This window comes from Protobothrops mucrosquamatus, unplaced genomic scaffold (genome assembly GCF_001527695.2).
Source record: "Protobothrops mucrosquamatus isolate PMUCROS unplaced genomic scaffold, P.Mucros_1.0 scaffold2960, whole genome shotgun sequence".
NCBI classification, from domain to species: domain Eukaryota; kingdom Metazoa; phylum Chordata; class Lepidosauria; order Squamata; family Viperidae; genus Protobothrops; species Protobothrops mucrosquamatus.
Window position 1 is genome coordinate 232,409 of NW_015388983.1, and position 10,300 is coordinate 242,708.

Genomic DNA, 10,300 nt, shown 5'->3' on the forward strand with positions numbered 1-10,300 from the left:
CCCCCTTTCCTTTCCTTCTACTTTTTTTCCTTTCCTTTCCTTTCCTCTCCTCTCCTCCTACTTTTGCCCCCTTTCCTTTCCTTTCCTTCTACTTTTTTTCCTTTCCTTTTTCTTTTCCTTTCCTTTCCCTTCTGTAAAACTCTTTCTTTCTTTCCGTCCTTCTCGCGAGCAACTCCGAGCAACTTCTCCTCCTCTTCTCTCCAGCCTTCGTTCCCTCAACAGCCCGCCGAAAACGGGGCAGTTTTTATACCTGGACTGCCTAATCTTGCCAGCCTTTGATGTCAACAAGTTGTCAGAATTTCGACGTGCTCCACACGCTCCCTATTCTCATGCAACTCTCCACCCTGCGCCGCCCCCCCATCCCGCCCCCCGCCCCATCACCAGGAAGGGGTGACGAGAACCAGCAATTAATTACCCTTCCCCTCCCCACACATCCCCCCCAAGCGGGATGCGAGCGAGGTGGGTCCTTTCACAGCTGCTTGAAAAGAGCCAGGTCTCCGGTGGGTGCCCTTCGCTTCATACGGAGAATCGGGTGGGTCCTTTTGGGGGGGTTTGATCTGGTGTTGCCAGAATCGGAAAACCCGGATCTGAAATGGGAGCCGTTCTTGATCCCTTTAATCTCAAGGAAGAGGAGAATTGATTTAATTCCTGCCCCGGGGAAGAGACCTTTGATCATGTTATGTTATCGATTTTTTTTTATTCCCAATCTATCTAGCTATCTAGTTTTGCCTGGATTCTTGGTATGCACATTTGTGCGCGTCTGCATTCATTCATTCATTTCGGGAGGGTGCCAAACTTAAAAGCCTCACCTTAACAACGTATTTCTTTCTTAAGGGAAAGTCTTTGTGTTAGACTTTTGCAGTAAGAAGAACAAAGAGTTTTCTGGTCTCGTTTAGGGATTAAACGGTTTATTATCTCAGATGCCTCCCTTTCATCTGACCAAAGTGATGATTAGCCCTTAAGATTAATCAAGACTTTTTCTTTCTCTCACCTTCAGAGGAGGTGGCTGCACGCTTCTGCTTCCAAAGGCCCCTTCTGATTTCTTGCAACATCAAAGAGTTATTTTAAAGCACAAGCATTATATTTGCTTATCTTGTCATTTATGCCTGTGCTGTTTTTTTGACCTGTGCAGTTGAACGCTGCTGATTAAATTGCTGGTCTTTGAAGTACTGAAACAATCATTCTGCTGTATTAAACATGGAAAATGCTATCCTTTTTTGGGGGGGAAACCCCATATTTTTTCTCAATGTTGCTGTTGTGAAATTCCCAGTCAGGGCTCAGATTGGTTCAGACCAAATTGAGTGAATCCAAAGAATCTACTTGAGTTCTTTCACTGAATGCATATCTGAGACTGTTTATTTGTTGATTTATTTACCTGTATTTATGTTATTGCTTTATATGTTGCTTTCAATCTGGAGGTTCCCATATTTGTCCCTGCAAAAGTACCTGGGTCCGGGTGAATGGCTAAAATGATCCTGTGAGTTTCTATAGCTCTAAGTGGACTTCAGATTGGGTTTTCCTTCCTTCCTTCCTTCCTTCCTTCCTTCCTTCCTTCCTTCCTTCCTTCCTTCCTTCCTTCCTTCCTTCCTTCCTTCCTTCCTTCCTTCTTCTCATCCACCTTTATTCCTAGTTCAAGATCACATCAGCTCTTTTTTTAACTGAATGGACTTTTCTGAATAAAACAATGTAAACAGATTTTTAAAGACCAGTTCATGTTAAAAAGAGGAGCTAACCTGATTTCCTATAACTGAGCACCTGTGGAAAAGACTGCAGTAGTCTGAGCTTATGCCCATGACATGTGGACACCATGGCTTCCTTTCTTCTCCCTCCCTCCCTCCCTTCATTTTCCTTCCTTCCTTCTTTCCTTCTTTCCTTCCTTCCTTCCTCCTTCTCACCTACCTTTTTCTTTTCCTTCTGTCTCTCAACACAACTATTATTTGTATATGTTCCTTTTTATTTCACCAAATAAGATAAAAATTGGGATTTGGGAAATCTCAGCAGTATTTGTCCTGACCTTCCTCTCCAGATTTCTTATTTCAACTTTTTTATGATAGGTTTTTTACTGCCACCAAGTGGTTTTACAATTTTTCTCCCTTTTTCAGCCAAAAATCATTTTCCTGCATATTACTAAATTACTAAGCACTTGTAATTAATCTGAGTTGATTCAAAACAGGAAAGCACATATTTCTTTATACGTGCTTTGGATTCTATTCTTCCTTAAATTACCTTAATCATACAACTTCAAGGTACTGAAGTTTTGTTACATGGTATTAGACCACAACTATTACCAACCACACATTGAAGCACTGTAATACATAGGGTTGTGGCTAAATAAACTATGAACACCTTCATCTAATTCTAACTGACAGAAGGACAAGCATTTAAGGTTTACTTATACATTTATTCAATTTATATAGCCGGCCATCTCATACCTATGATCCTGAGCAGCTAATGAAAAATAAAATTGGATTTTAATATATTCAGCTCAAGAAATAGACCGAAGGGAAACTGGTACCTAGTGGTAGAACCATACACTAGTTTTGGTAAATTACCTATAGTTTTACACACACAATTTTAAACAAGAAAACAAAAACTAATGCAAACTAGTATAAAGAAGAAAAAAGAAAAAGAAACTAAAAAAGTGAATAATTGAAATATATTTTTCAGTGATCTGTGCCTATTAACAGCTGCACTATTGTTACTATTTTTATGAAGCTCCATGTTTGATGAGTTTTCCAATAACAGACCAAGGAGAATCCTGTTAGCCCAGTACTGATCCCCTCCTGTTATTGGAAGGCTGAAGTTTTTCTTTTCTCCAAAATGCAAAAAAAGTGATCGGGGTTTGGTTCAAAAGCTGTTGGCAAAAACTGAGTTGCTTTGGAAGAAAGAAGAGACTGCTGTCCTAAGTGCTGAAAAAGTCAGAAAATCCAAGTTTAATTATTTTAACCAACTTGAGAGAAAATTGGGAAATCTGATGATCATTTTAATCTACTACATGGAAGCAGGTTGCCATTTTAGATGTTTACATTGCAGGTTTTCCAGATATCAGCTAACAGCATTATTTACCAAGAGCTGTGTGATCCATGATACCAGATCCTAAACCTCCACTGTTTCATTTGAGCTGAATATATTTTTAAATTATTAAAAAATATATGGGCAAAAGTTCTTAATTTCTTTGTTTTAGAACCAGCTGTTATAGTTTCATGTTTGCTATTACTCAAGTTTTCTTTTGAAGCCTTCTCAAAAGGGTTCTTTGCCTTGAATACAATGTATACCACTTCAAAGTGAAAAGATCAAATTAAATTAAATTGTACAGATAAAATATAAGGGTCAGTCCCTTCAAGTTACATAATCTGTTTGAGGGTTTTGTTTCAGAAGCATTTCAAGTTTCATTCTGAGCACTTTGAGTCTAAGGAACATGTTTTACGATCAATTAACATATCTTGATCATTTAGTTTGTAAAACAAGCTTGTACTTCAAAAAGTCTTACTATCGAGATTCAAAAGCTGCTGAAAATAATGGGAATTATTTATCAGTAACTTCAAAGAGAAACTTAACATATGAATAATTGGTTTAGTTTTCTTAAAGAAGAAACAGCTAGAGATAGGGAGGCATTTTTAGAAGCCACAGTTTTCAGCTTGAAGAACTGAGGGGAAAATTAATTTCATGAAATGATGCTCAAAGAAAATGCATTTGTAAAATGTATTTTTATAGACAGAGAATTTACCAACACTACGTTATGTCCTGACAGAGTGCACTAATGGGTAATATACAGCTCTAAAAATCTAGAATAGACAGGGTTTTTTTTTTTAAAAAGCACATGTTCTTAATAATGTAATATTTTTAAGAATATGAGCAAATATATATAATACAGCCTTCCTAAAAATCTTGCCCCTCAAGACAGTCCAAACATTGTACTAGAACTTATGGAAATAGAGTATATGTTTGGACTGTCTTAACGGGGAAGATAGTGACAGATTTTATTTTCCTGGGCTCCAAGATCATCACAGATGGGGACTGCAGCCAAGAAATTAAAAGACGCTTGCTCCTGGGGAGGAAAGCTATGGCAAATCTAGACAGCATACTAAAAAGCAGAGACATCACCCTGCCAACAAAAGTACGTATAGTCAAGGCCATGGTTTTCCCAATTGCAATGTATGGCTGTGAAAGTTGGACCATAAGAAAGGCTGAGCGCCAAAGAATTGAGGCCTTTGAACTATGGTGCTGGAGAAGACTCCTGCGAGTCCCCTGGACTGCAAGGCGATCAAACCGGTCAGTCCTAGAGGAGATCAATTCCGACTGCTCTTTAGAAGGCCAGATCCTGAAGTTGAAACTCAAGTACTTTAGCCATCTAATGAGAAGGAAGGACTCACTGGAGAAGGGCCTAATGCTTGGAAAGATTGAGGGCAATAGAAGAAGGGGACGACAGAGAATGAGGTGGCTGGATGGAGTCACTGAAGCAGTAGGCGTGAGCTTAAATGGATACCAGAAGATGGTAGAGGACAGGAAGGCCTGGAGGAACGTTGTCCATGGTGTCATGATGGGTCGGACACGACTTCGCAACTAACAACAACAACAATGGGGAAGATTTTTAGAAAGACTGTATTACAAAGTAATTCCACAAAACATGTTCCTGTAGCTTGAAATAACTCATCTCCTTTTTTCTTTCCCTCACATAGTCATAGTCTGATTTTGTGTGTGTGTGTGTGTGTGTAAACAAAGGCATTTATTTAGACCCCAGCTCCTCCCTGTGCACTTTGTCCTATTCCTTTCCATCATAGTTAATCAAATTTTATCTGAATTTTAAAATGTAAGGTTCTTATTTATTGTTTTTAACATTTTAACATATTAAAGATTTATATGGTATTTTAATTGCATGACTGTAAGCCGCCTACAGTCTCCTTGGCAAGATGGGCAGCACAGAAGTCTAATAACAAACAAATAAAATGTATACCTTTGCATTTTTGTAACTATATGTGAGAGTGAGTTTCTCTGAGATTTGTGGATTTTCTGGCCAAACAGAAATAGAATTGCTGTGTAATTTTAATAAACATGTGAAATGATGCAGTGCATATGCAAAGAGTTATAAATGAGTGTTTATGTCCTTAAGGCAGTAAAGTAAATGCATATTTGATGAGAAGACAACTATGGTTTGCTTGTAAAGTTTTCTTATTTTTAAAAAAAAATAAAGCGGGAAGTATTTAAAATGGCTAAATATTTTATATTATAATGTACGAGATATGTGTAATAAATAGAGTGTGCTTTTGCAAATATTTTAAGGTGATGTATCCTTTCTGATTGAATTGCCAAATGCCGCTTTGATATTGGCTATGGAGTGATTAGTTAATATTGCCTAAGATAGTTAACCATATTTATTATTATCACCTATTACTATATCTACTATTGTTGTTGTTTTTTTAATACTGTATTTACTAAAAACCAACACCATACTATTATTGTTTAAATATATGTACCCAGACAATATGCTGTTTGCTAAACATCGAAAATGTTACCTGAGGAAACCCAAGCCTCAACCCCTACCATGACCCCAACCCTAACCTAAACTCCAATCCTAACCCTGACCCCATTCTACCCACCCTTTAAAAATTAATAAAACTTTAAAAAAAGAAAAGAAATTGGCAATAGAAGAAGTGTAGTTCTGACCTGCCGTGTATTTAAGCAGCTCCAAAGCACAGAGAGTGAAACACTGCCCAGGCCTAATAAATTTCAGCGTTAAGACACTGTGGAAATCAACTTTGCCTCAAAATTAGTACATTTTTTTTATTTATAGTGTGTTTTTCTCCGCCATATCATTCCACACACCAGTGCAGCAGATAACTCATAAACCAGGGGTCTTCAAACTTGGCCCTTTTATGACTTGAGGACTTCAACTCCCAGAATTCCTCAGCCAGGCACGTGTGCCTGGCTGAGGAATTCTGGGAGTTGAAGTCCTCAAGTCATAAAAGGGCCAAGTTTGAAGACCCCTGTCATAAACAATCCCACCACATACAGAGAATATCAAATGAAAACATTGAGAGACCGAAATGCAGTGAATGGGTTCAGCAATAATACATTATAGCATCATAATGGTAAAGCAACAGATCAAAACTATTTTGAAGTTGAATGGCATCAAGCCAAAAATAAAATAATGACATAAAAATAAAGCATTATGATATATGATACCAATAAAGGAGAATATTTATAGCTCGGGGTTGAAATGAGGGGTCCTTGTGCTTTCTGAACTTGCGTGTTTTCTTGCAGACATTTCATTCCCCCACTAGGTAACATTATCAGTGCTAGTCCTATATATGTCCTATATGATAGTATATTATATGAAACATAGGATAATATGTTACAATAATGCTACAATGTAGTAATGTACTATAGCAATATAATGAATATGCTGCTGCATTATGATAGGATAATTAAGGAAATTAAAAGCTATCGTGTTATTACCGCATAAGATGATCCCAATTCCCTCCCCCCCATTAGGTTTAAACTAAGAATAGAAGATATTAAGGAAGCTAAAAGTTTATGAAACACTATATAACATTTCCAATGCAAGTACTACTTTCAAATCATCAAAAAAGTGTATTGCCCCTTTAAGGGAAAAAAAGTGACGTTGCCCTTTTAAAAAAAAGGGAGGAGGAGAATCAGTAGGAATAGCTCTCGCGAGATTACGCACCAATAATCCCACGAGAGGTGTTTTCTAGTGCAAGATGGCGTCCGCTGGAGTTGGGGCCTCAACACCGGAGGATGGAGGCGACGGCGAGGCCACACCACCCAGTGTTCCGGAGCCGATGGCTGGGGAAGCTGCGGGGTCAGCTGAGCAGGGAACAGGGGACTCGGAGACCGGGTGAGGGCTGGCGATATGGCGGGCAAGAAGAGCGAAATTGGAATCTTCATTTCTATTGGCTGGGAGTCAAAAATAACCAGGGGGCACTGCTATTGGCCGGAGGTTTCGGATCCGCTTCTCATTGGTCGGAGGTTTGACTTTGCGCCCAATGAATTCCGTCCGGCTTCTTTTTCCCCGCCTCGTCGAATCCCGGGCTTTGCAGGAAAGCTTTCAATGGCGGGATGTATGGAGCCTGTGCTCCTTCCAGATGTGGAGACTACAGCTCCCAGAATTCCTAGCCAGCTGCAGTTAGGCCGCCGTCTCGTTGAATTTAGTCCATTTAGTCTCGGTTTTTGTTGGGGGGTGGCGACTCCCCAGATTCCCAGCCAGCCAAGACCATGCCTTTGACCCAAGACCTCTGTAGAACAGGGATTGGCTATAGTCAGGCAGCTGCATTCGCCTTTTGCTCCCCCTGAACTCTCATCTCTATTAATTCCAGTAACCAGACATGTTGGTTTGCTTGCCTCTTGTGTTTGTTGAGCTGCAAACCATGATTTCCGACTAAATATGTTGCATGAGCAGGCATGCAGCATATTAAGTATTTAAACCATGGTTAAACAGATTATGGTGTAGCTTGTTAAATGACAGCAGCGTTGCTGTTTCCTATTCTGGAATCAGGTTTTGATATTTCTCCAGCATTATTTCCTTCTCTGCTTCTTACATTCCTTTTAATATGTGGCTGGTGCTGATTAGACCATAACTTAATTCCCATCCTATATTGTGCACCCACTTCTTATTTAGTGGCTACTTTGGTTAGTGACCATTCACAAATAGGATGGTAACAGAAATTCAGTTTCCAACCAATGTGCAAATTTACGACTCAATCCATGCATCTGACTACAAGAGTGAGAGTCTGAATGAGACTGCATCTTGTTTTTGCCAGTCAGATGTTCACCTGGCACTAAATGAGGAATGGTTGTAAAACAGGTTGATTCCTGCTCTCTTGTTAAAAAGTATGAGGTTATTAGTGATGGTGGGAGGAACTTCTTTCTGCTTAAAACCATTGAGAATTGCTTCACTGAGCTAAAAGGAAAAAGTCTAGGATAAAAAGACATTTGCTATGCTTCTCTATTGGCAAATATCAGGTTAGATCTCTTGTAGTTACCTGACTTGAGAAGTGATTTAGCTTTTTTAGTGTGGTTTTGATAGCTGTTTTGGATTATAGCTTTCTACTTGGTTAGATATGTAATCTGGTCCTTGGAGAATAGTTGAGAATAGATGCACTGGAGTACATCATATCTATTCATGTTCTGGGAACCAAACTTAAAACGATCTTTCCAAAGCTAATCTGTATGACCAAATTATGATGGGGATACAATTATAGGAATGGTTACTGTGTATGCTGTAAGTGAGAAAAAAAAGTGAGATATGATTAAGTAAAAACATGCATATTTGCCAACTAAGTGTTGCAAATTGAAGTGTCTATCCCAGTGAGCCCTTCTTAACTGCTCTGCATAAATCTAGTGAATAGAATTGCTTGAGGTGACTCAGGCCTTCATTTTTAGGAATCATTGAAAAAATTCTTTCTATGCTTTGTACATCTAGAAGATCTACATTTTCCTGAGTCAAGGAAATCTTTGTCAAAACAGATTCAACCCTGGTATTTCTGGTTAATAGGCTAAGATGATGGATAAATATCGCCCACAACTTCCTGAAACAATATTTGCATAAAGGTAACAAAAAGCCACCAAGATCAGGGCTGAAGGAATTGCATAAATGTCTGTATACTTTTTCCCAACAGAATTTTTAAATCCAATCAACTGGAACTGCAAATTAACACTGTGTTTACTTTTCAAACTGAAAATAAAAATGTGATCACTTCCAATTTCCATACATCTAGTAGAAAGATTTTTTTAACACACATCAAATTAGCATCCTATAGTTTTGTTTTGTTTTCAAGAAAAAGAAAAAGCTATATCTCTAGCTTTTGAACAATAACATTTTATTAAACTATTTGATTACTGCCTGTTATTAATGGGGGGGGTAGGGAGGTTGTTTGCTGTAAATATAAAAGTAAACAGCTGTTTGGAATATTGGGGTAGAACAAAAGCACATACAACTCCAAGTTCAGTTTAAATTTAAAAATGCTCAGTGCCAGAATCAATAGATTCATTTTGTGAAACAATTAAAATTAATAAAACAAGTTCTAAACCTGTAATAATGACTTTTACTGTCTTTCAGGGGTGATGCATCTCTAGCTGATGTCACTGCTACCCTGGAAACAGAATCATCCAGTGGAAAGGATGCCTTGGTGTGTAAACAAAACCCGTTCTGTAGATAAAAAGCATGGTTCATGATTGATGTGGGTATGTTAAAAAAATCTAATAGATGTATGCAAATTGGAAGTGATCGCAATTGATTTTTTTTTTCAGTTTGAAAAGTAAATGCAGTGTTAATTTGCAATTCAAATTGATTGGATTTAAAAAATCTGTTGGGAAAAAGTATATCGATATTTATGCAATTCCTTCAATCCTTTAAATCAGGGGTAGTCAACCTTGGCTCTTTTATGACTCGTGGACTTCAATTCCCAGAAGCTGGCTCAGGAATTCTGGGAGTTGAAGTCCACGAGTCATAAAAGAGCCAAGGTTGACTACCCCTGCTTTAAATCAATTTGAAGGTACCTGATTGGATTCCTAAATCAACTTAGGAATTCAGTTTGAAGATATATTTCAATCAGATTGAATATTCAAATCAAAGCTCACATAACCATTCTGAATAAGGCCGACTTGACAAAAATGTAAAAATCCCAAGATACTGAAATCAGAACCAAGTGTTGATTTTGCAGCTGTATTTAGTACCACGATATGCGTCCTGGATTGTAATAAGAAACGTGAAACGAGATAGCCTAAAGAAATCTCAGCCGTGAAGTTGAGCAGGTGGGGATACAGTGGTTCACCTAGGGAAACAAACCTTTCATGCTTTACTGGGAGGAAAATATTTTAACTGATCTCGGTGGCTTTTTTGTTACCTTTATGCAAATGTTATTACAGGAAGGTGTGGGTGATGGTTCTGAAGTCATGGATAACCAGACTAGCTCTGTGGATGAGGATAATGGAAGACAACTTGGAGAGATTGAACTGCAATGTGGGATTTGCACCAAGTGGTTCACCGCAGAAACATTTGGCATTGATACCACGTATGTAGTAGCAGCATATTAATAGACTCTCTCTTGATCGGGGACAGAAGTTCAGTAGAGTAATCAAAACATCCTCTCCGATCTTTCCAAAAGAGGGCAGCACATGCTTATATCTGAGGTTGGTTTCAAATAATTGGTGGGTATTAGTTGAATTTGAAACTTCCCTTGTTACATAAACAGGGCTTAGTTTCATTAACACTTTATTTACGTAATTATTTACAAAATCAAAACCCCAGATTGTTCACTTTATTTTGTTGTTTAGCAATAGA

The 10,300-nt window shown here is 38.3% G+C and overlaps 2 protein-coding genes across 2 annotated transcripts in view; one reads left to right on the forward strand and one right to left on the reverse strand.

Moving 5' to 3' along the window:
- NODAL (nodal growth differentiation factor) overlaps positions 1-3,085 on the reverse strand; it is an 8,778-nt gene extending 5,693 nt beyond the window's left edge. Inside the window, exon 1 of the mRNA XM_015826106.1 lies at positions 3,067-3,085. Within this exon, the coding sequence (XP_015681592.1) occupies positions 3,067-3,085 (19 nt within the window). The remainder of the gene's footprint in view (positions 1-3,066) is intronic.
- A 3,623-nt stretch (positions 3,086-6,708) lies between these two features.
- The window catches only part of ASH2L (ASH2 like, histone lysine methyltransferase complex subunit), a 15,752-nt gene continuing 12,160 nt past the window's right edge, over positions 6,709-10,300 (forward strand). The window contains exons 1-3 of the mRNA XM_015826107.1: positions 6,709-6,856; positions 9,077-9,146; positions 9,886-10,031. Coding sequence (XP_015681593.1) covers positions 6,720-6,856; positions 9,077-9,146; positions 9,886-10,031 — 353 coding nt within the window. The 5' untranslated portion in view covers positions 6,709-6,719. The remainder of the gene's footprint in view (positions 6,857-9,076; positions 9,147-9,885; positions 10,032-10,300) is intronic.